This window comes from Syngnathus acus, chromosome 17 (genome assembly GCF_901709675.1).
Source record: "Syngnathus acus chromosome 17, fSynAcu1.2, whole genome shotgun sequence".
Classification (NCBI taxonomy): Eukaryota; Metazoa; Chordata; class Actinopteri; order Syngnathiformes; family Syngnathidae; genus Syngnathus; species Syngnathus acus.
The window spans coordinates 2,817,814-2,842,727 of record NC_051102.1 but is presented as its reverse complement, the minus strand read 5'-3'; the positions used below and the strand labels follow the sequence as shown (position 1 = coordinate 2,842,727).

At 40.4% G+C, this 24,914-nt stretch overlaps 3 protein-coding genes across 4 annotated transcripts in view; 1 reads left to right on the top strand and 2 right to left on the bottom strand.

The window, feature by feature from the left end:
• Positions 1 to 288: 288 nt before the first annotated feature.
• LOC119136677 (mitochondrial fission factor homolog A-like) lies at positions 289 to 5,675 on the bottom strand. Its single transcript, XM_037275293.1, has 7 exons — positions 5,519 to 5,675; positions 2,553 to 2,774; positions 2,242 to 2,414; positions 1,899 to 1,984; positions 1,632 to 1,802; positions 1,443 to 1,518; positions 289 to 1,327 (listed from the first exon to the last, which is right to left on the bottom strand). Exons 2-7 carry the CDS (start codon positions 2,767 to 2,769, stop codon positions 1,196 to 1,198), a joined length of 855 nt encoding a protein of 284 aa, XP_037131188.1. The 5' UTR covers positions 2,770 to 2,774; positions 5,519 to 5,675; the 3' UTR covers positions 289 to 1,195.
• Positions 5,676 to 6,209: 534 nt separating this feature from the next.
• stk25b (serine/threonine kinase 25b) lies at positions 6,210 to 10,004 on the top strand. Its single transcript, XM_037275289.1, has 11 exons — positions 6,210 to 6,623; positions 7,158 to 7,388; positions 7,464 to 7,520; positions 7,586 to 7,694; positions 7,809 to 7,966; positions 8,158 to 8,343; positions 8,487 to 8,632; positions 8,858 to 8,963; positions 9,060 to 9,131; positions 9,520 to 9,656; positions 9,727 to 10,004. The coding sequence occupies exons 1-11, from the start codon at positions 6,594 to 6,596 to the stop codon at positions 9,764 to 9,766; spliced, it is 1,272 nt and encodes a 423-aa protein (XP_037131184.1). The 5' UTR covers positions 6,210 to 6,593; the 3' UTR covers positions 9,767 to 10,004.
• A 1,876-nt stretch (positions 10,005 to 11,880) lies between these two features.
• Positions 11,881 to 24,914, bottom strand: part of LOC119136676 (SPRY domain-containing SOCS box protein 4-like) — a 38,134-nt gene continuing 25,100 nt past the window's right edge. For both annotated transcript variants that reach the window (XM_037275291.1, XM_037275292.1), the window contains exon 3: positions 11,881 to 13,128. In XM_037275291.1, coding sequence (XP_037131186.1) covers positions 13,001 to 13,128 — 128 coding nt within the window. In that variant the 3' untranslated portion in view covers positions 11,881 to 13,000. The remainder of the gene's footprint in view (positions 13,129 to 24,914) is intronic.

Below are 24,914 nucleotides of genomic sequence, written 5' to 3'. Positions count from 1 at the left end.
TTGTTCCTCTGTCAGCGATTTAACCCCATTATATACGTAAAATTTTAAGACGTCGACGCAATATGTGAAAATTAAATTTGTATTCGGGCTTTCTTCACTTCAAAATTTTGTCATTGTAAACAGAGGATTCCTAGTACACAGGCTCCATCTAGTTACTAGACTAGTAATAATCATTTCAAACATTTGGGTACAAAATTGCACAAAAAAAGTGATGAATTAAATGATAATTACGTCAATTTATTAAAGCAAAAATAATTTAACAACAAAAGTATTGAGGTTTAAAAAAACATCTATGATACACAGATAAGAAAAAATAGCCTCAATATTAATAAATCTGCAATAAATACAATTAAATACATTGATATCTAGATTTTCCATAAACATCCAGAAACACACCATTACAGAAACAACAGCTCTATGACTAGTCTATTTGGAAAGAAGAAAAAAAAAAGGTAGCATCTATTCATATTGTGGGAAAAAGGTTTTGAACGCAAGTTTCAACAACTCAAGAGAATGCATACATACATTGTACCCATGAACTGGTCATGTAATTACCAAAAACATTAAACAAAAAGTAATTACCTCATCATTTACAAGCATTTAACAATTTCACTACTGTACATGGATGTTTGGGTAAAACAGAACTCACCGAACATTCAACATACATCTTATGGCATCCTTATTTTAGCATGATATTACCCCCTCCCCATCCTTACTTTGACACTTTAAGAGTATTTATTTACTGTACTTCCACCTCTGGTCTGGGTTCCCAAAGCATCTGTTGCCAAAGTAAAATCTTACCTCGTTTTCTATTTTTGGCAACAAATATAGATTTTTTTTTGACTGAACAGTGTAAATGACTTGCAAAGAAAAAGTAACACGTATGGTAAAACGACTGCACATGTATCACTTGGCAAAAGAGATCCAAATATTTCTACTTGGATGCATGCAGCATAATCACACTTTCCCCACTTGAAAAAATAATATTAACCTGAGAACACAAAGCAAAAGCAGCGCTGGTGTTGGACGCACATTATGAAATGTGAATTTCAAGAATTTCCCATAAAGTGTGGGATGGAATGCAGTTGATTTCTGTGGTTGCCTTTAGAGGTTTAAAGTGAATCTCTAAATTGACATTAATAAGATATCACTTTGGCTCCATTAGTTTTGGGTGACGCTCTCATCTTGTTTTTTTTTAGCGGCGGAACCAAACCCAGGTGTTGATCAGCCAGAATGCAACAGTGGCAGAATATAAGACCACCTCTCGCTTGGAGCGTTCCTTGTTTTCTTCCTCCAGCATTTGTAGACGCCGATTTAGCTTCACAATCTGAAAGATTTGATAAATCGAAATTGTGACTGGGATGCACATGCAAGTAAGTTTTTGTAAATAGTGTATATTAGAGACATGACATGTACTACAAGATGAGAAAAATTAAACCTACTTGTCGGCGCAACGAAGAGGCATCTATTAAACCTGACTCATCAGGGTTCATATCCAAGGCAAGATCCAGGTGTGTCCTGTGCAATGAAGACCAAAGATGGCGGGGGGGGACATTAGTTAGTCACTCTCAAACCCAACACACACGCAATGAAAGAACAGCAGAGCAAACAGCAGAAAAAAAACAGGTCACCTGCGGTGGCTGTCGTCTAGGAGTTCAAGGACCTGTTGGTAGGCCCGGCGTGTAGTGGACTGGATGTAAGCCAGGAAGCCTGCCGCTGTGAATAAGTTAACATTTGCGTCCTCGGGGGAGCACAGAGGGGGACACATGCGGACTAGTGGGGCAGAAGGTGAGGGTGTTACACTGTCAAAGTGGAGAGAAAGAGTAAAGAGAGGAGAATGTTTGAAGCCATTAAGAGGCAGTAAAAGGCACATGTAGTATAGAAAAGAATATCCTCACCTTACATCACCTCTGACAATCTGACTGCTATGGCGAGCAGATATAAATTCACTGGCACTGCGTTCCTTTCGTGATCGAGAATGAACCTGGCAATGATAAAATCGTGTGTTTCACAACTTTTATTGAGCCAAGGCACAAAAAAACTAAATACAAATGTTATGGTTGCATTGCGTAACAATAAAAAAAAAAAAATCTCTTTAAATGAGGATAATTATGAAGAAACATTAAGTTATGTACACAAAAGAACGCGGTTAGCTGAATGTGGCCCTCGGTCCTTCAGTTCGACACCTATGATCAAAATGACTATTTTTACAAAAAAAAAAAAAAAAAACCTCTGACTTACTGCTTGACTGGGGTTGCTCTTGTTTATTTGATCCGTTTCCAAGGAGTCCAGTGGCTGTTCTGACAGCGTGAGAACACGTGGCGGAGCTTTCATGTCCAGGAGCTCCATGGCAGGAATGGACTGAATCAAATCCAAGTCTCTCGGACAAGAGAACTGAGGATCCCCATCATCACCTGTGCAGAAAATGGAAAGAAGAGAGTCCGAAAATCAAGAGTCACTCATATTACGGCGTCACCAACAGGTTGCAACATAGACACCAAGAGACTGGAGGAGTCACAAAAAATCATAGTGTGAATCATGTCAGACTTCACCTGCTACGACAATTCTGTCAGGAACCTGCATCAGAGTCGGATGGGTGTGCAGGAGTTGCTGCAGTGGCAGAGAACCACTTTGGTTTTCCGGGGCAACCTTGAGGATCTCCGGGATGCGCATCCGCTGGCTGATGCCCTCCGTGTACTCCAACTCATAATGGATACGGTTGATCTCCGCCGCCTCGGCGGGGGGTGAGGTGAACGACGGCCCACTCATGCAGCCTGTGGAGGAAAATGGAAACTGTATTTGAGTACATTTTTCAGGTATCGACACTAAGTGACGTTATGAGATGTTACAAAACTTCTCGTGTCTCGTGCATTTAACATCAAATTTATTCAGTCACAAGACTAATATAAGTTACCTTTGGCCTCGACAATTACAAGAGGTGCTCAATGTTGTGGCCATTAGCTTCGAGACATGTGTAGGGCAAACTACTTTTTGGGTAAGGGTGGTCAAAGTGCCCAATGGTGCATTGGTGCCTATAGCCAAATAAATGCAGTACAAAATTTAAATATTTTTTTGCAATTTTTATTTTACCGACGTCTGTTTTCATTATTTTTGGCTGAATTGGTATCTCGTAGCCTCGTAACCATAAACCATATTTTCCTCTTTATTTCCTTCTTTTCTCCTTTTTCTTTCTCTCTTTTTGTCCATTCGGCGATGCTGGTGCCTTCTACCGCACCTCGGTATCTCTTCGGATCGGATATTTTATTTTATTTTTCTTCCTGGGACCGGGATCATCGGTCGAGACCGGCGTAACTCTACGACGGCTTCCTGCTTATCCGGCCAGTGATGACCGGGTCCCTCGCCTTGGCCTTGCAGCCGCAACCCCTGTGGGGAGTCCGCTCCCTCGTGCTCGTCGGAACCAGCGACTTTCGCCATGCTAGCCCCGTGGTGACCATCTGCACGTGCCCCGACTGGGTGCCCGGGACGCTGCTCACACGTTTGCCTGCTTTGTGATGTTTTCACCGATTCACGACCACGGTCCATTGGGCGCCGTTGAACTGGACTGCCCTTACACCTGTCGATGGACCCCGTGGAGGCTATTTTGTGTGTTTTGGGGTGTTCTCTTGTATTGAGGGGTGCTGGTTGGCCGCTGTTACTTTTTGTCCTTTGTCTTTTAGCTTTGATGGCTTTTATCTTGAGCACTTTCTGACTTTCTTTGTGGCGCCGTTGTGTGGCAGCCTGATGAGAGCCTATAGAGGCTTTGCAGCTGACGTCATCAAGCTACCCACATTAGCTTGGCGGCCATCTTGGCGGTCAACTTTTCAGTGCCGGTCAACGACTCACACACGCTTTCTTGTTATATCTGCTGCTATTTGAGCTTAAAAATGCCGGATACCTGCTGTGCTGTTGGATGTAGCAATAGACGAGGCGATAAACCAAATCTTAGCTTCTATAGATTTCCGGCGAACATGCAAAAACGTGATAAATGGATCGCGGATATTCGTCGTGAACGATGGAAACCTACGATTTACACAAGGATATGCAATGAGGACTTCATATCAGGTATGTAAACAAACTATTCACCCCTGATTTGTTTCACAAAATGTGAAATAATACAATATGGGATGATACAAATATGATTGTTGAAAATGCTGGGTGCATTTTTAGAAAGGCAGCAAGAGCAGCAAGGCAGGGAATGGGATGATTTCTTCAGTTCACCCCCCCGTTTTTATTTTGTGTTTATTTTTTCATGATGCTTCATCTGATTGGCTTGAAAACGTTATCAATGTAAATTTTGAACTTCATATTGGAATTGAACAATTAATTCTCGAGTGAATGCATTAGGAAATTTCCCAAAAAATTATTATGAACCTTGTGAAACAAATTTTTTTTAATGTAGCATTTTTTAACAAGAGGGTTTTTGTTACTTCATTTGGCACAAGGTAAAATCTACATTGGTAAAGTTTTCAAGCCATTGGCACAAGGTTAACATTTTTATTGGTTAAGTTTTCAAGCCAATCAGATGTGGCATCATGCAAAAATAAACAAAAAATAAAAATGGTAGCAACTTGAACAGACAGGTACAGTATCTGAATGATTTCACTCTATTCAGTTTTTTAATATGTCAAGTTATGAAATGCCATTACAAAACAAATCGACGAGGTAATTATAAATATCTGGATATGAGAGTTCAGGCAGGTCGGCTGTTGCAAAATGCTCGGGCGATTTTAGCATGCTTCTCGGTAAAAGGTACGGATCCGTTGTGCCAACAAGGTTCAACTTCTCTCTGTAACGTTTCTTGGATTCTTCATCCAAATGCCCAACTTCGTTGGATAGCAAATCAGCCATAATTCGGATGAAATCGGTGAAAATGTAGCGCAGAAATCAAACAATCTATACAAACACGTAGGAACGAGCTGACGAGTTGACCGCCAAGATGGCGGCATAACACAAAATCACGTGATAAAACCACGTGACTGCAAAGCCTCTATTGAGTTGCGCTCATGCCATCTGTGTGTCTTTTGTATACCCACTCTGTGGTATGGATACTGCTGGGGCCTGAATTTCCCCACCCGTGGGGATCAATAAATAAATAATCAATCAATTGTATATACGTACATGTATTTTTTAACAGATCAACAATTGCGATACAAACAATATAACGAGCACGAGAGCTCATCCCATTAACGCAAACGTTAAGAACATAGCTATTAAGCATGAGGTACAATAAAAACAATTTCACGTCTTTATGCATCAAATTACATAACGCTACATACTGTATCGGAGAGGCTAAGCTGTTGGCACACATGACATCGACAAGCATTTAGACGTCCAGAAACCAAAAGGACACATTAATATTAATTATGACTAACATATAGGAAGATGAATGAATGAATATCATTAACAAACGATGTTCGATCACAGTCATGGCAAGCGATCGGTCACTTGCGCTGACGGGCTAGCCAAAGCGTCGGCTTTACGAGCCTTTTGACTCGACCTAAGCCCTACGATGACGTACCTTTTGTAGTTGATGCGGGAGATTTAATTACTCATTGATCAACTGGATAGCAGCTTGTCTCGAAATGCTAGGAAGCGTATGTAACCCGGAGTGTAACACCGGAACAGAAAGAAAACGAAATAAACGCCCTTTCTAAATGGTCACGTCGGAGTGCTCGATAATCTTGTAGGCTATGCGCGCCGGGGCGGAGCTGGAGCTGGTGGATAAAAAAAAAAAACATTATAAAATAACATTTACAATCCTATTTCCATCTTTTGTGAATACTTTTTAATGGGAAAAAGTGTTTATTAAAAAAGAAAATCATCGTAAAAACACATTCATATTATTAGCTGGCACTAATGTTATGTAATGTATGCACTTATGTTGTTTTTTTATATCAGAATTTTACATTTTTGTAACACAATATTTTTAAACCTCTTTAAATGGGGGGGGGGGGGGGGACGGTCGGACACAAATTCATTCTGATAAAATTGCACAATTTTACTGAAAAACAATGTGAATTTGTTATATCGTTACAATTTTCCCCCCAATTGGAAATCAGCAGTTTTTAATGACTTTGGCAATTAGGGGTACACATGTTAATCGCTCCCTAGTAATGAGACAAAAGTAAACGGAATAAATCTATAGTAATTCCTATTTACATTACAATCGCCTACAATCCCCAGAATTCCAGTGGCTTTAGCCACGGTCGCGCATGCGTACTCGTCAGAGCCATTATTTTGTCCTCAAGCTGTTGAACAACAGGGCTTCGTGAAATGAATTAAAAATACGAAACGCGGGAGGGCTACTTTTCTGATCGCCCACCGCAACGGACATTTATGGAGTGTCTCATCCGTTAACTTGGCGTGTCGCAGGGCTGTTGGCTCCCAGGGTGGGCTTGGAGGCTCCGAAGACGGTGCTCGGAGTGACAGCCCCGTCAAAAGAAGCAGTAGGCTGCCTCCTCTTTATCTTGTTGGCTAGCCACCTAAGCTAGCTTCCTAGACAGCGACGAGGGGAAGGAAGGGAACAAAAGGGTACATTTTTAAAAGACACATTGATCACCCCGGAAAGAGTGAACATTCAACCTGAAGAAGAGATGGCACACCTACGAGACATGCAAAATCAGGTACATCCATGCTGTGGTGTATATTCAATTTCAGACACAAAAGAAAAGACTTTCATTATTAGGTGGGTGGTTGTGGGATGACGAAACCCGTATAGTATTTTTCCAGCGTTTCCTGTTAAGCAAAGGCACATATTTTAAACAAGAAAATATCTCACGGCACACCACACAACAAAAAGTAGATATACAGGTTAGTTGTACTTTCTGCCATCTAGTGGAAGGGTATTTTATTGTTATGCCTGTGTCAATGCTTACATAGAGGATTGAACAAAGATTTGTCGTAAATAAAATATATTTGGATCACTTTTTCTTTCCATTTACTTTTTATTTTTTTTCTCGACACATTGGAAATCACATTTCTAATGTGAAGTCCCTATATTATATAAGTCCATATACATTTATTATTTACTTTCATTTAACTTCTCAATGGCAGTAAACACCTAAAAAAAAGTAAATGAGTAGGGCAGTGAAAGTGTGAGTCCCTTTTTAGGACACCCAGTGTACTTTACTGGAATATTTATGCTGTCATTGGACCAGAACTCCAGGTTGGATCCTGAGGAGTACTTCACCAAGCAAGAGCGCATTGGCAAGGGCTCCTTTGGGGAGGTCTACAAAGGCATCAACAACCGCACCAAGGAGGTGGTGGCCATAAAAATCATCGACCTCGAAGAGGCGGAGGATGAGATCGAAGACATTCAGCAGGAAATCACAGTACTGAGCCAGTGTGACAGTCCCTATGTGACCAAGTATTATGGCTCATACCTCAAGGTGAGATGATCGCTCAAATTGTGTATCCCTCCACGTGAATGCTTTGAGACATCCATTCTCTTTTTTGTCTACCAGGGGACCAAGCTGTGGATTATCATGGAGTATTTAGGCGGAGGATCTGCTCTGGATCTGGTAATGTCCTGCACCTTTCACACATTCCCAAAAGGGAAAAGTAAAACCGTTTTGTTCCTAAACAGCTGCGTCCAGGACCTCTCGAAGAGACGTACATTGCCACGATACTGCGGGAAATCCTGAAGGGGCTGGAATATTTGCACTCGGAAAGGAAAATTCACAGAGACATTAAAGGTTAGAAAAATTGACACATTTATCGAATATTTAGTTTATGAAAGAGAGCTGACCTGGAGGTTCAGCGGCGGACCACCCTAACTAACACCTTGTTTCTCCCTTCGCTTTCTCCAGCTGCCAATGTGCTGTTGTCCGAACAGGGCGAAGTGAAGCTGGCTGATTTCGGGGTGGCGGGACAGTTGACTGACACTCAGATTAAGAGGAACACCTTTGTGGGCACACCTTTTTGGATGGCGCCCGAAGTCATCAAGCAGTCGGCCTATGACTTCAAGGTGAGCCAGCGCTTTAAGTCAGCAGGTCCCAATTTTGTTAACGTAACTGTTTTCCATTAAATTCTCTTTTTTTTTTTTTTTCACATCACTGTTATTTGAACTAGGGTGTGTAGACTTTTATAGCCACTTTACGTGTAAATTCCTTTTGCACCATTAACTTTGATTCATTTGTGTCTGTCCCCTTTTGTCAGGCTGACATTTGGTCGCTCGGAATCACAGCCATTGAGCTGGCCAAAGGCGAACCCCCCAACTCGGATTTACACCCCATGAGGGTCCTCTTTCTTATTCCCAAAAACACTCCCCCCACCCTGGAAGGATCTTACAGCAAACCTTTTAAAGAGTTTGTGGAGGCTTGTCTAAATAAAGACCCTCGTTTTGTGAGTAACACACATTTTTTATAATTCATGCACTCATGCATTCTTTTGTAAGGAAGTAAAAAGCCGTCAAATGGTTCTGCTGGATTGGTGACAAAATTCTCTCTGACCAAACTGCCTGTCTGTTTGCCGCCTTTCTGCCTCAGAGGCCGACAGCCAAAGAGCTGCTGAAGCACAAGTTCATCACGCGCTACACCAAGAAAACATCCTACCTGACTGAACTGATCGATCGCTACCGCCGCTGGAAGTCCGAGGGTCACGGGGAGGAGTCCAGCTCGGACGACTCTGATATGTGAGTCTTTGTTGCATGCTACGGCGCTCTCGAGCTCACCTGATTATTGGCCGTGCTTGAGTCATCCCGCTGGCACTGCCATGTCTCATTATAGAGCTGAGACAAGAAGAAGATGTGACAGTCAGCCATCCGCTGCAATTAACATGTGCAAACTGTTCAACATAACACTTTTATAAATGTTCGGGAAGTTGAGGCCATTTTCAGATCTCTCGTTTGTTTCTGCAGGGATCCTGATAGCGATGTGGATTCATGCCCCATGTGGACCTTCCCTACAGTCAGACCAAACTCTTTGAATAAGTTACAGAAGGGCTACACACATACTGACTCAGAGGCAAGACACACAAACGTATCCATGCAAACGAAATAAATACAAAAGAAAGTATTTTTTTGTTGATTGACATGTTTGTTAATTATCTTGTCCTTCCAGTCAGGAGATTCTATGAAAAGGCAACCCAAGTCACAGTGCTTGTCAGCTTTGGTCACGCCCATCTTCAGAGAGGTACGTCTCATCATAGGGTTCACCAACTTTTTGGGACCCCATTAGGGACCTGGAGTGGGCAGAACTTTTACCATGGGCCCCCTTGGGGGGAAAAAAACGACACACACATTCAGACAAAAGTCCAGATTCAACCTTTGCAGGCCACCATTACTTGGATGACAATCTAGTACACAAATTGTAGATTATAGTAGGTCATAGGTATGACAAAGCACATAAACAAAATGTTAGTAATGGCATTTCATTCATTTCAATGGGGAAAAACTAATCTCATATACAAGTAAATAAAGTTACAAGCTTGGTCATGGAAACGAATCAAACTCCCAAGTCAAGGTATCAATGGACCTGAGAGTGTACTTTCCCCGATTTTATTGATTCCCTCCGTCCTCAGTTAAAAGAGAAGCGGCGAGCGAGCGGCGGCGGAGTCGGCGCCATCGAAGAGCTGGAGAACGCCTTTAACCTGGCAGAGGAATCCTGTCCGGGCATCTCCGACCGCCTTGTCACCCACATGATGGAGAGAGTGTGCAGGTAGACCGTCAACATCCACCATCTCATAAGAACCGCTGATGTTCTAACGTGCTGCTCTGTCTTCCCTCAGGTTTTCTTTAAACGGCAACACCACGCCATCTTCACGATGAATGTTTAACCCCACCCAACAAATCAGACAAAGACCTCAGCAGCCCCCCCCCGTTCTGCTTTTACAACCTACCCAATCCTCATCCCCTCCCCCAGAGATCTTTTATGTAGTTATTAAATATTTTTACAATTTTTCTTTGAGAGCGGAGAGTATTTAAGACAAAAAAAGCCTCAGAAGTTAGCACGTCGGGTATACCTGTTAGACTGAAACGGTGTAATAAATCCAATGAAAAAAAGAAATGACTTCTCTCATAATTTTCAATAGGAACATACTGCAGTCATAACACACAAATGTTTGGTGTGCTAGCATAATTGCATGTCATTTTGAAGTCACTCTCAGAAAACAAATACCATGAAAAGTAGAGTGGCCAAAAAAGTGTATTACAATCTGACAACACAGTCAATACTTACCATAGGGCCAAATACCAAAGGGCCTAAGCCACACAATACTCACTTGGGGCTCCTTTTTTATTCCCTTTCAGGCTCTGTTGCAAGTTGAATGGATTCTACAGGAGTGGAGGGACCCTGCAAAATATCTTAGAATAAATTGTTATTCTGGTTTATCAGGAATATAGTATCTTCAAACCATTTTATTTATTTCATCAAATAACTTCATGCTTGTCTTTACAGTCAGTCCAAATCATGTGTTATTTGTAATAACTAAATATCATAAATATCTGTTCGTAGTTCTAGTGCACTCTTCCGAGTTGGAAAAACGTAGACTTCCCCAATTACTATTTCATTAAATTAATAAAGGACACTCAAGAGTGCAGCGATTGGTCATATGCCCATCCTTGCATTAGACCATTTTGCCCAAAACAGGAACCACTTGAGAAAATAAAATAAATAAAATATTGCAGCAGATATTTCCTCAAATTCATTTTATGCTTTTAATCACATTTCATATCTGACAACCGTCTCTCCATACATTCTACAGGGACACACAGCTAGACCAGCCATTCTTAATAATAATAATAATAATAATAATAAGCAGCATTGAAGAAACATGTTTACATTTTCCTCCCTTCATTACCAACATCTTTGTAATAAAGTCACCTGAATGTATCATCAATGATTAGTTCAAAAATAAAACATCGACAAAGAACTAGCAATGAGACACCACACTCACAATAATATTATTAAAAATACAAACTCAAAAGAAAGTGACTCAAGCCTTTTTTCAGAAATGAAACAAGATTGATTGGTCTACAGTGTGTGTATGTGTTTGTGTGTTACGGTCATCTGCATTCTCTGTCATGAACTGCTACTGCACAAGGTCAAGTCCATTCTAGGCCTTTAATTAGAGTTCCTTAATTAGCAGAGCTGCTCCGTCCGTTGTGGTCTTTAAAACGGATCTAGTCGGACATCTTAAAGTTCTTCAACTTTGTCCTTCTGTCCTACCTTTGCTGCCATCATTAGCATGCGAGCACGTCACTGCAATGGCACAGCTCCAGACACTTTGTACTGAATGCATACTGCATGAATGTCTGTGTATACCTCCATATGGCTTCCTAGCCTAGCATGAAATACTTTGGTCAAAATACATTTAGTGTCCTGTCCAGTGCAATTCAAGAAACATTAAAGGAATTTCTTTTTTTTTTGTGGTCACGGGAATGTATGAATGATCATTAGGGCCACAGTGGGTAAGGAAAAGAAAATGGTAATATTAACAAGAACTGGCTGAAATTTTGAGACTATAGTATGAGGAAAAATACATGTTATTTTGTTGGGGAAGAAAACTAAACATTTTGAGACAGTATTGGAGAGAATTTTTTTTTTTTTAAACCATAATATATCAATTTTGACAATCCCAAGGGTAAGATGACTTTTGGAGGACAAGAGGCAGGGGTCAATCAGGACTGGCCACAAGTCAATCACAGGAGACACATGGACATTCACGCTTATACTTAAATTGGGAAGCCTACAGGTCTTACATTAAGCTAGCAAGATTTGATTTTTTACTTTTGTAAAATTGTAATATGTAATATTGTATATATAGAGAGGGGATTTTGTTGAAATTATTATTTTTTTGTCTTTACAAGAATAAAGTTGAGATATTATGAAAAAATTGTACATTTTAAAAAATATTTTTGGTCATATTATAAAAAATAAAGTAATAATACAACAAACTAATCTTATACGAAAAATATTTTTTTAATAAAAATATGTTCAGGTTATTAAGAGTAAAGTCCCAAAACATGTTACAAAAACATATGCAAGATTAAATTAGAATAATAAAGCAGTAAGGAAAGACCCTCTTATTATTTATTATAAAGCTATAGGTTTTTTTTAGTGAAGGCACGACATAAAATCATCCGTAGTAGTATAGTTATGGTTAGTATATGTGTGCCCTGTGATTGGACGGCGTCCGGGGTGTGCCCAGCCTCTCACCCAGGATGTAAATGCTACAAGAAACTATATATATCCTGATAATTTTACTATTTTTTTCTTTTCAGTGTGGCCCTATTACTCCTCAATAGTAGTCTTACACACACACAAAATTGTATTCATGACATCAAATCAGTTTTTTTAAAGACTCTAACCAAAGTAATGATCAGACCAGCAGCCTTTTTCAATCCATTTAATACTTTCACTGATAATGCACGAAAAACTCTACTTAAGTTCCATGTTGTTGTTGTGTTGATTTAAATGAACCGATAAAACACTAAAACCCCCTTAACAAATTAAGATTTAATGGGGAAAATAAATTTGAAAAATCCACCAGGTTTCTCTTTGCTATGCTTAAATGAGTCTGTCTCAGGAAGCTACATGACACCCACCATCTATGTAGCACGTCGTCTGCAAAGGGCTTTAATGCATATCCGAGCAACATGTTGACATCTTGAACCCAAAGAAAGCTTTTTGGTCGCTGAGATTAAAAACTTTTGTGCTCCAATCCTCTTGTTGCCTGCATCGGCGTTCGTCGAGTCATCAAGAAGGCCTCCGGGATAGGATTAGTGTGCTTTTTCTGCACAGTTTCTATTCTCACCACTAGATGGCGATATCGCCACATTCCCTTCGCCAGCCATGTCAATAATTTGCTTGAAGTCCAAACAACGAACAAATACTGCTCTCTTCATGTGTCAGTGAATCCACCTGAAGCTCGGGACCTCCGTGCTCCTCCCTCCTCCTAGTTTGTTTCCTTCAAGCGCTTCCTTCTTCCCTTCCCGCTGTTTGCCCACCTGCTGCTCGGCCTTGTGAGTACTTGTGGTGCCAGTGGGTTCCGCTGGTGTCAGTCACTGGTACTGGAGGTAATTCTTGAGGGAATCAGGCAGGGGTAGTCTCTCGATCTCCTGAAGGCGTTCCCGGCCCAACGCCAGGCGGGCCGCACGGCGACACAGGTCGGTCAAAGGAAGTGGCTCCGCTGAATGAGGAAAGGGAGAGAGGGCAAAGGTTATAGAGGGCACAGCAGGTGGCTTTGCATTGTTTAAAAAAAAAAAAAAAAGGAAACAACCAGATGCACATATACACGGGATGAATTTTTAAATAAAGCTGAGGAGATGGGTAAAGGGGTCAAGAGTGTGATGTTGCACGCTTGAAATAGTCTTTCACATGACTCCTGCACATGAACTGACAATTGGGTCAAATTTTCCCGCTCTTGGGAGAAATGGTAAATGAGCTTCAGAGGCGAACGTAGGTGTGCTAAATATCTCCAGAGGAACAAACTTGCTTTGTTTGGGATCTCGTGATGTCTTGTGATGTGTGTGTGTGTATAACAAGTCCTTAAAACCTTCCACCTGATGAGACTCCTACAGTCATGCATACACACAGTTTAGTTCATTTTGCATGCATCAGATCCCCACCACAATGGCCCCTGACCATCAGGAAAGGCCGCAGTGGGGGAGCGTCATAACAATGGTGGTCATTCAGAGGGAGAGGGGAGCAAAAAAATTCAAAGTCAAAAAAGTGGAGGCATTTTTCCAATCGATGAACATGTAAATCCGAGCTTAAGAGACAACTGGGGAAAGCATATACTTGCACTAGTCTCTAAGATTGTTCCTGTCTGCTTACAGTAACAGGAAGGTTATCAATGCACTACCCGTAAGCCTGTGGCGTGCTAACTCGTCCGTCGTGGTTTGCCAGAGCTAATGTATAATAAATAATACATCTCAGACAACGAATAGATGGGAAGTGGTGTGACCATATTTGCTGTTTCATCTTGCGTGTTATTTGGCTGGTTACTACTTCCTGGTTCATTGAGGATGACTAGGGGAAAAAAAATACACACTCACACGTCCTTTTAGTGTGACAGACACTTTCATGCTCATCGAAATCATACGTGTGCTCACCCCCCGACTCAAGTATGGTGACCTCACTTTGAAGCGCAATTACTTGATTGTAATGAGAGCGGCTCTCCTCACATTAAAATGATATGCGGCATCAGTCCTCCTCTGTGCTGACATTGACGTCAGACAAAACGCTTCAGACAACTGGGAGCATGCACTACATTACATTAACATTAAAAGTATCCTGCAAGGGCATTGAGGAGAATTAGATAGAGAATTGGCTCTCAAACATTTTATAATATCACCTTTAAAAAAAAAGAAACACGGTATATGTACTAGCATGACAGACGTGGGTTGACGTTTTACGGATTTTTGGATTAAAAAAAATAAAAATCAGGCTGACACAGGCCCAGCGTTATGCAAAATAATTTGTATAACCATTGGTGAGAAAAAAAATAACAGCACCACAGGCGCTCATCATAAGCTCAAAGCTAAATATAGCATCAACAGAAATAAACTGTGATGCTTAGCAGGCTGCTTTTGTGACACCCGAGCTGGTGAACATCTAACCCACTGGGAGGAAGTCAATTGCAAAGTGGCGGAGGATGACAACAACACGAAAGAAGATGACTCATTTATGTTAAAATGCTTATCAACGGAACGGTTGCCGTTGTCTATTAACCTACGACCTTACGAAAGAACTCGTGGCAATAGAAGACACAGTTCATTGCCACATTTTGGAGCAGGTTACATCAGCTGGTTAAAATATTTCAAGGGAAGTGCTGACGTCTTGTCTGCATTGACACACATGCGTGCAAATGAGCCATGCCTTTGTCACCCGGACTGGATTTTGGCGCACCCTGTAGAAAAACATCAGCTGCATTGCAGTCCGGTTGAAACCAGGAGCCGCTTAATGCCAGACATGATGGCGCCACTTTGAAGTGACTTTGCTCAAATACTGCATTCCTGGTATGCGTGAGTAAATTCTCTTAACGTAAAGGGCAGAAATGCTCATATTAAGGAAAGACAAGCGTTCAAATAGTGAAAACCGCTTTTGCCGCAGTAGGAGCAATTTCAAGTCAGACCTCATTAACTTCAATCAATCTGCAATCTGCAATCTTGAGTGAGTGGATGAGCTGCTGATAATGCATTGATGCAAATGTATTCTCAATCACTCATTTCCAGTCAATTAATCATGTTGTGATGAGTCAATTTTTGCATTTTAAAGTTATTTTTCTTATTCATAGTCACATTAATAGAATAAAAAGTTTCAAATTGATTTAGTTTTCTCATTTGAACAGGAGTGTGCTGTATTCACTCAAGTACATAAAGAAAGGATCAATCTGGCAACATCGATACAAGTGATCGATACTTTCATCCATGATGAATTCTCTGTCACTATGAAGCGAGTGCAACGTGAAGCGGTGGCCTAACGGGGTCAGAAAATGTGACAAGAGCCTGTAATGAGATGCGCCAAACAGGATTTATTGTCTGCAGGTTATGCTAATTGGAAGGCGGTTGCAAACAGAGACCTGAGTCAAATTTGACATGAGGGAAAGGTTCGACATCAAGTCAGTGTGAACATGAGATGAGATTAGGTGCACCTAATGAAACCTAAAACTTGTACTCGGAGAATTTACAAGTGTAAGTACGGCAGTACAGTAATCCCTCGCTTATCGCGGATAATTGGTTCCAAAAACCACCCGCGATGAGTGAAATCCGCGAAGTACGGTCACCAACAAGAAGTACTGGGCTGGCTAACGAGTTAGCGGAAAGATGCTAATTCGCGTTCGTGCTAACACGCAAAAGCGGACTTCTAAAGGAATGTAAACAAACATTTGGAGCAATACTGTATTGTCCTAAAGGTTAGACACATGTTTCCTCAATTTAGAAGATTTTGACTTTTAAATGTTTTTTTAAATTTGGAAAAAAAAAAATCCACGATGTAGTGAAGCCGCGATAAACGAAACGCAAAGTAGCGAGGGATTACTGTATTTGTATTTTGTATTTCATCTCAGGTGTTTTCATTCGTTATCCTGTGACAAAAACAAACAAAAAAACAAAGACCTCCAAAATGCCCAAATGACTGAGGAAAAGAAAATAGAGCGAATTTAGCTGACGATAATAGTTTTCTTTTGATTCCTTAAGCAAAGAATCTTTTTTCTAAACTCCAGAGAAGTGAGTAATCCTTTAATCCTTTAATTCAAGGTGATTGAATTTAAAATGGCCGCCCACACTCTGACAGCGATGAGACATACAATACATGTGTACGCTGAGTTTCGTACGTGCGTCGTCAGACAACTCAGTCACGCTATCGATCCATTCTGATGAGATTTCCTGTGCCGCAAAAATCGTGTTTCTGTTTTTAATACAATTCATACATTCAACAGATTGATCAGATTTTTTTGTATTAATCATTGATTGTAAAAGCTTGAATTAACTCAGAATTTTGCATGGGTCACTGCTTTGAGATGTTTTTTTTAAATTTGAGATGCATTACAAATAAAATACATTATCATAATCAATAGAAATGTTTTTCTCCCAGCATCCACCCCAAACAAAAAAAGCTACTCTAATGCTCTCCTTCATTTGCAACATAGTGTGCTATCCATAGAATTTAAATGTTGGCAAATGATGACACATTTGCTAAATAGACCTTTTTTTTTACACAACATTAAAAAAAGGATGTGGCACCTTGGTGACTGCTAAATATTTCACAGATTTTTCATAGGAGGTGTTATGTAAAAGTTTCTGTCGAGTCATATTCTGTCTGGAGCGCTTTAGTGTCACACAGATAAATCCTGTTACAAGAGAAGAGCTGCTGGTCACACAAGCCAAGACTGTTTCTTTTTAAAGCATTGCTCCCTCGCCGGCTAGCTTTCTCTCTCTGCGGACCATCCGTGCCTTACTGGAAGTGGAGGAAGTGAAGAAACAGGAGGAGGGAAGGAGAGGAGGCAGGATGAGGAGAGCAAAGGTGGAGGACTTTTGAAGTGGGAGGCAGGGAAGGAGTGGAACACAGACAAGAGATGCTGAGACAAATAAGACACGTTGACACTGATCATGAAACCGTCTGCGTTGATTTACTTTTAAACACGTACACTTTTCTAACACTTTTATACCAACTGTCAAGCTTTTGTTTCTGCTTTAACCTAGTTACTTGTCTAATACATACCCAACAGTTGAGATCAATTTATCCTAAATCTTTAGAACGTAATCACTGTTCAAACTTGCTAACAGTTAGCTAGTTAACAACCAGCTCATTTGCTGACTCCCATGTCAGGCCAAGCCCTGCCGTTTAAAACCATACACACTCAAAGTCACAGTTGTTGAGTATCGCGACCCCAAGTGGACAACAGCAATAACTGCATTTGACATGCACATTGTTTAAAAAATATATATATATTTTTTTTTTATTCGATTACCTGATTAATCAGGGGAATAACCGGTAAAATAATTGACTGAAATATTCCATAAGCGGCTCTACCAACCATTTTGAAGCTGTCACTTTGACATCAAATTACTGCATACAGTTGCTTTAATTACTGTACTGACTCGTGATTAACCATCATTAAGGCGCCTCATCCAAGCGCAGCTGGAAGTCATTTTGACAGCTCAGCATCATGAAAAACACCCAAGGAATTCAGTGTGTCTGAAAACACCTCAAATGATGCTAATCTACCTCATTAGCATGACATTCATCGCACACAGGGCTTCAATGCCTCACACAAGGGCAGCACGGTGTAAGGGTAATTTACAAGGCAGAGGACACCAGAGAGCAAGAAGGTCAAAGGCAAAGCAAGGAGAGGCTTTGCCTCTGCTGCTACGCAGGATTAAGTGTGAATCAAAGGTATGAAAAGTACACACACTTTTTTTTTTTTTTTTTACACAAGACTACAAGCATTATCTCTCACACGTGTACACGCAGCAGGTCGGCTCTTGGCGCCGACCTGCAAGCGTCAGAGATAAACAAGCTGCTGATCCTTCACAGGCTGAACCCGCGTCAGGTCACTCTCAGAAATTCACACACGTATAACAAAAACTGAATTGGCCATTTCTTGTCTCAATTTGCCTCAGTGTTCCAATACTTTTTATTACTTACATTATTATCAGTCAACATTGATGTAAGATCTACAAATGTAAAAGAAAAATCATCTGATATTGTGACAAATGTATTCTATCCCCTCCATTATTTATTTAATTAAACCAAACCAAAACAGATCAACAGATTGTCAGGACAGTTTGATGCCGCGAATATGAAATCATAGGTGATCCCCAACGTAGCGTGAAGACTTTAAAAGCACACGGGCCGATGAAAAGAGCGAGATTGTGTTTCCTGCTTGCCCTCTGTGCGTGCGCGTCATTGACTGACGCACAAAATGGACCGATTTGTGTGCTTGCAACCTGACACGCCGCACGTGCAAACACACAGCACCGGGAGTGCAGAGTAGCATGCTATAATCCGCCAGGCTGACGGATTTAAGGCTGCAGACAGGCCGAACATGTGAGCACTCGGGGCGACCATTCACACAAATGGATGAACAGGTTTAAAACAAAACTCAAGTAATGCAGGGACAGCTGAGTAAGCACAAGAGGGACTCATTTATACATTCTTTATCAGTTTACTGTACTTTATGAAGATTCATCACATTATTGTGTAATAAAGTTGAGTGCTAAGGCAGAAATATGTGCAAAGTTTAAATACACAGAGCTCTGATCATATAATTTTAGGATTTCCTTTTAAACATTGTATGTAAAAAATCTGCAAATGGGCAAATTTGCACACGTCAAACCCCTTCACTACCTTCCTTTAATAATTAAATATTCTCCGCTCTTAAGTCACCCCCTCACAATGCATCTGAGACCTTCCTAATTACCAATAAAACACCAACATTTAAGCTACATCATCGATTGTAACTCAATCGTGGAAACGATGAGATCAGACTTTTCGCTGCAGGTAGGAGACAGTGTGATGCTGCTTTAAATCAGGAAACCTTTAGTATTTGTCTGCAGAATACAACTAAAGAACCTTGACTAACTACCAGAGGCTGTAATTAGCTGCAGGTTCTGTTGACATGGTAACAAGAGAGAATAAATGGGGATGAAATTATTCCCAAGGATCATTCGGAATAACAACAAAGTTACAAATAAGTTTAAATATAACGTGATACAGCACTGTCATTGGATGAGGAAGAGGAGTTAAAAGAAAATATTACAACTGAAACGTAGTACGTCTTGGGATATTTTTGCCCTAATTCAAGTCTCGCTTAGTCGATTCAGTCTGTTCCAAAAATGTATGTACCGTCAGCTATTCTTGCATTCACTCAACTTGACAACGGCTGACAAGCTTTCTCATCCGCATCGTGACTGTCAGGGCAAATGTGACAATTTAAAAGCAACAATAATAGCCTTTCATGTTTGGCCTTTCCGTCAGCCAGTGTTATCTCACAACCATCTTGGTTTTGTCAACGGTGCCCCGAAACATGGCCGCTGTGGCCTGCCAGGTACACCATGTAAAAAAATGTAGCTTTAATGTCTTCAGGTCAGGGGAGTTGAAGTAGAAGGAGAAAAATGTAGGACATAGGAACAAAGGGGTGACACTTTGTTTTTTCTAAAATAATAATAAAAAAATACACTTTAAGGTTCATGCTGTAACTCAAGCAACTTGTGTGCTTTGACAATAGATTTGCTAATTATCAAAAAACTAACCACATGCTGTGTTTTCAATATGAGCAAACAAAACAGGGAAATGATAAACTAAGCCTGTCAACCCAAACAAATTCCAAATGATTGAAAAACCGGCAAAGGAATGTTCCTTCTATTTTGTCCTGCTGTGACACACTGAAAAATGACACAAAAAAGGACAAACAGGAGAGAAGGTTCCAATAGTTTTTGTATTTGCTTATTCCTTTTTAAAATCAAACACTATTAAAAAAAAAAAAAGAAAAATATTCTGTATGCACCTGAAAGCATAATAACCTAAACCAATTCTATCTCACTGCTTTCTCATTCAAAGTTATCCATGTAGCCTTCCTAGCGAGAATCTAGCAACTGAGAATTATCTTGAGTGACACTAACAAGCGCTCCAAACAGAGCAAACAACCAATTCACTGGTTGTGAAAGGCTAATTGGATGTTACCCCCCCCAAAAAGGAGCCAATTAATGCTCAACACTCAGGATGTCATCATCATCCTTTTGTTATTTTTTGATGCTCCTGCAGCCGTGTTATTACTCCTGAACAAATTTGCTTTAGGCAAGTGCAGAAACTCCCCCAGACATGACACAGGCGATTAATCCTCATCTCGGGAACACAGTCATGACGCCACGCGGTATAATGTAAACAGACCAGACGGGGATGGAAAAGTCATCTTGCACCAACTTCTTTCCGTTCATTTTTATTTTTTTTTTTAGACTGGACATCATCTTTATTGTACGGAATGATCATTTAAGCAAAAGAAGTTCAGTGCAAAAAGGTTGCCGGTTTTGCTATGGAAAAAAAAGACTATCAATCAAACATTTTTAGTGCTTCTGATTAATCCCAAATAAATTTATGCTGGCCTTTTTCTCCTGACAATTTTGTAGTCACATCTTATAAAACAAGCCTTGGTTTTGAAAGGAAAGAACCTCGGCAGCATCAGACGGACGTGAATGTTCAAAGCTATTAATCAGTCAGGCGAATGATACAAAAGAATTCACGGACTGGCCCTTGGTGAACTAAAACATCTCGTCTGTGTGCTTTTATTCCACAACTAAATAAAAGTAAAGTGAAAGCAATCTCAAGGGCCTTTGCCAATTTGCCACTTTGGTGTCACTTGCCTCACTATGGGTTGCCTAGCAACACACCATTACCTTCATGTACACATTACCAGATGACATAAAGCTGCTAGGTGTCTTGCACTTTATCAAGTTTAACTTTTTCTCGCACACGTTGCATATCCTCAATTTGTTGGCTTAAGATGAGTGCCTTCATTCCCAACTTTCTCCCCGTGCATAAAATACAGTTTGGATACACTTTGTCACAATCCATTCTCCTTAATAGGTGCAGCACCATGAAATTGAACATAAAATCTGAGCAGACAGGAAAGAAGCCGGGTACAAAAGGTCTGATTCTTGTAGCACATCATCAGAACCACAAATCATGGACATTTCATTTAACGTGGGCCGTCAGTTAGAGGACAGTAGCTGCAGCGCGAGGTCGGGCTGCTGTGCTGCAACGTTTGCCAACAAGCTACTTTTGCAGCCTGGGCAAGGTGCCCAGAGGCAAGTCAGGAAATAAAAAAGGAAAATGTGAATTTGATAAGAGAGCAGGTGAAATGATGAATAACATTGAGGATGGAAGATGAGAAGACAAGAACAAAGTTACTTTGACATATGAGAACATCAGCCACCAAAAAGGGTTGGTAAAAGCAATTGCCACACGTGGCAAAAGTTCCAGAGCTACCTGCACTAGTGGGACTATATAAAAATGGTTTTATTAACAGCTTTTATAAACATATTTACTCATTCAACAAACCTCCAAAAACATTTAAACTTAATAAAACTCTTGCAGTTAAGAAAAGGTCGACAATTCCATGTAACAAACGTTTGCTAGCATAACGCTCGCATCTAAAATGAAACACCATAGACCGGCGGTGTCAAACTCATTTTTGTCACGGACCGCATTGTAGTCAGTTTCCCTCGGAGGACCATTATGATTGTCAAGTATAGACTACAAAACAAAATAATGACTAACTAGTTTTGAAATCAAAGACTAGTAAAAACTGTTCAAATATTTAAAAAAGACGAACGGTAATAAACATTGCAAACAATATCTCTTTTTTAAAAGTGAAGACAATTTGTCATTTTAGTAATGACACAAAGTCGATGCAAAATTTGTCTTTGCGGGTCACATAAAATGATGTGGCAGGCCGTATCTGGTCCCTGGGGCTTGAGTTTGCTACAATGCCCATAGACTCTTCTGGGAGACATAAATGAGTAAAAAAAAAAATACGCCTAAGCAATAATAATGTTTTCCGGGCTCTTAGGGAAGCGGAGGACACAGGCAGACTGTCTCGAGTCATGACATCATTCTCACTTGAACTGCAAACAGGAAATGTCGCCATGGAAATGGTACAGCTTGCCCTCATCCCCCTGCCGCAGATCTGATTCCATATTAAGTCAGTTCCTCTTCCTGCATTGCAAGAGGTGAGAACGGAGACAAGCACTCCAGACAACAAATTATGTCATTGACGACCTTGTTGCGTTTGGATTAGTGCACCACAGGTGGAAGAACACAAAGTTTGGTCGAATTAAATCAATATCACACTTGTAATTAAAGTGCAGTGAGTTCGGCAGGAGCTGAATAAATTGGATGGGCTTCATTCAGCGTGAAGAGGGAGCGAACACTTTAAATAAAACGCAATCCATGAGAAGACACAAAGGACAGTGAGAGCACGGGAATGCCGGGAGGCCAAATTGAAAAGTTGATTGGAAGGTGGTGTAAAACCTCCTGAACAAAGAAGGAGGTAGATGAAGACTTGAGAGCATCATCTTGCACTTAGCCTGATGGAAATCACTAAGTGTGCTTGCTGCATTGCTGCAGAAAAACGGAACCAGAGCGCATCAAAAGCTAAACCAGTGCTTGCCCGCTACAGCGCACTTTGTTGTTTGCACCCACGCTACATTGCAGATTTAAAAAAAAAAAAAATGGATTTACACAGGCGCCCTGGTGAGATATAATCCAGTAATCAGAGGCGACTTTAAGCGGCTATATTTGTGCAGCTCCAACGTGTAATTAATTATGTGTTAGCATAAGAAAGAAGCTAAATAAATTAGCATGCATTTTTAAGCTCATATATTTGATTGACAGCAGAGATTGTGATACCTGATTTAATATAAAAGGAGTAAAATCATTTTTTAAAATGTTTTTATATTTTTCACCCATTGAGCATATCCCGAAGTGATAAAATGGGGTTCTCAGATGCCCATAATAATTTGGCTACAATATTTAACAGAGCTAACACTAGAGGCGACTTGTGGCTACAGTACGTTCTCCAGTCTGATCTACGCCGGTGTTAAACGTCAGATTTATGGAGATGTGAAAAGCAACTGCTGAGCAGTGCAAAGTGATTTCAGCCCCTCTCAGCATTGCTGGGTCAAATACAATGGCGTCAAAATGGAGGGGGTGGTGAAGAAGGAGCTACGAGGCAATGCAATGCCATCTAAAGTGTTGATTCTTGAATTTAAATGTATTTTCTAATCCGTCAAGGGTGAATTCAACCAAGAGTTTGCTGTATAATTTGCAGTTATTTGTACCAGCTTGTTTGTTGTCACATTAATTCAGTTGGATTTCATAGGAAACATTTCAATGTCCTTAATAAATGATCAGCAAAAATGAACAGATAATATTTTTTGGAATTATTTTAACGGGATGGCAAGTTCTCTGAACAATCTGATGGAGAGAGTCATAATGATTATTTTTACAATTGTCATTTTTGTTGTCAGATGGAGTGATTTATGTAATAAATTGCTTTTTTGCGTGCCATTTTTGCAAAGATTTTAATCACCGACGCTCGTGCATTTAGGAGTCCATGCTGTTTCCTCTCAAACAGAAGCCCATGAGGCTCATTTTTAGAGCCTTTATCCTGTGACTGCTTCCTTTGTCCGATCACTCATTTCCTTCCCACCTGGCTATTAAACTCATTCTCCAACAACAATGGAGACACTGAATGGACGTCACACATTTGGTAAAACCTCCACCAGCGTTTTCCATTTTAACAGTCTTAATATTAAGAGAACAAATATCTGCCACTAGACAGTTGGTGACTAAGCCAGAATGTCTGGCATGATTTGGCTGTTTGCTAGCGACAGATTGTAAGAGAGCAAACTGAAAAATGTGGCGAGGAGTGTTTGAAGAGTGTGGGGAAACAAGTGCAAAACCCAAACAGAGCAATGCCACAAATTCTCTTGCAGCAAATAAACACATTCATAATGGTCTACATTTCATACCTTTTTGTGTGACTTGTGGATGTACTCTAGTTCAGGTGTGTCTGCCAGCCACAAATTCAATTTTTTGTTGTATCTACCTCGAGTTTGTGAAGACAGAAAAGCAAAAAAATTCCCCAATTTCTGGCCCCAAGTCTGCTGGGATAGGCTCCAGTTGACTGCAAGCCTAATGAGGCATAGAAACGGATGATGGAAGCATGAACCGTGTTCACTTGTTGTTCTTAAGAAAGGAAGAAAACAACCTTTTGGACTTTTTCTTCCTACTCGCAGGTTTAGGAAAAACAAAGCACAACACAACCGTAACAAGAAGTTTCATTTGTGCTAGTAATTCTTCAGCATATTGTACTTTACAACACAAGCTCTGTGTTCAAAGTGACAAAGCGATACTGTGAATATTGGAGACATTACTGGACGTTAATATTTTTGTCAGGAGGTAGATTTCCTAAAAACTTTATTAAAGAGAGCCGGTAAGAGCCCTTATCTTCACTTCTTAGGCTAGCTACAGAATTTCACACAGTTCGAGCACTCCTCTCTGATTCTTATGCTAACATTCTCTACATTACCCCTCAGAAACTCTCCACTCATTTTTGTTGCTAACATTTGTCGCTCATTTTTGTCGCTAATATCTTTGTCGCTAACATCTTTGTCGCTAACATTCTCTACATTACCCCGCAGAAACTCTCCGCTCATTTCATCTTTGTCGCCACACTAGTAAAAAATAATAATCAGACCACATAGCCTTCCACCCAGTTTGTGTCGTAGCTTCAAAATGACAAATCACAAATGTCAAGAACACAGCCACTGAGCTCAGTTGCAATGATTGCACCATCTGTGCAACAAGCCAAATACCTTCACAATCTAATTCAAATCGATATAAAAGGCTGTACAATAACAACAAAAAATAATAAATAAGAAAAATGGTTGCAGAAAGATATTAGAAAAA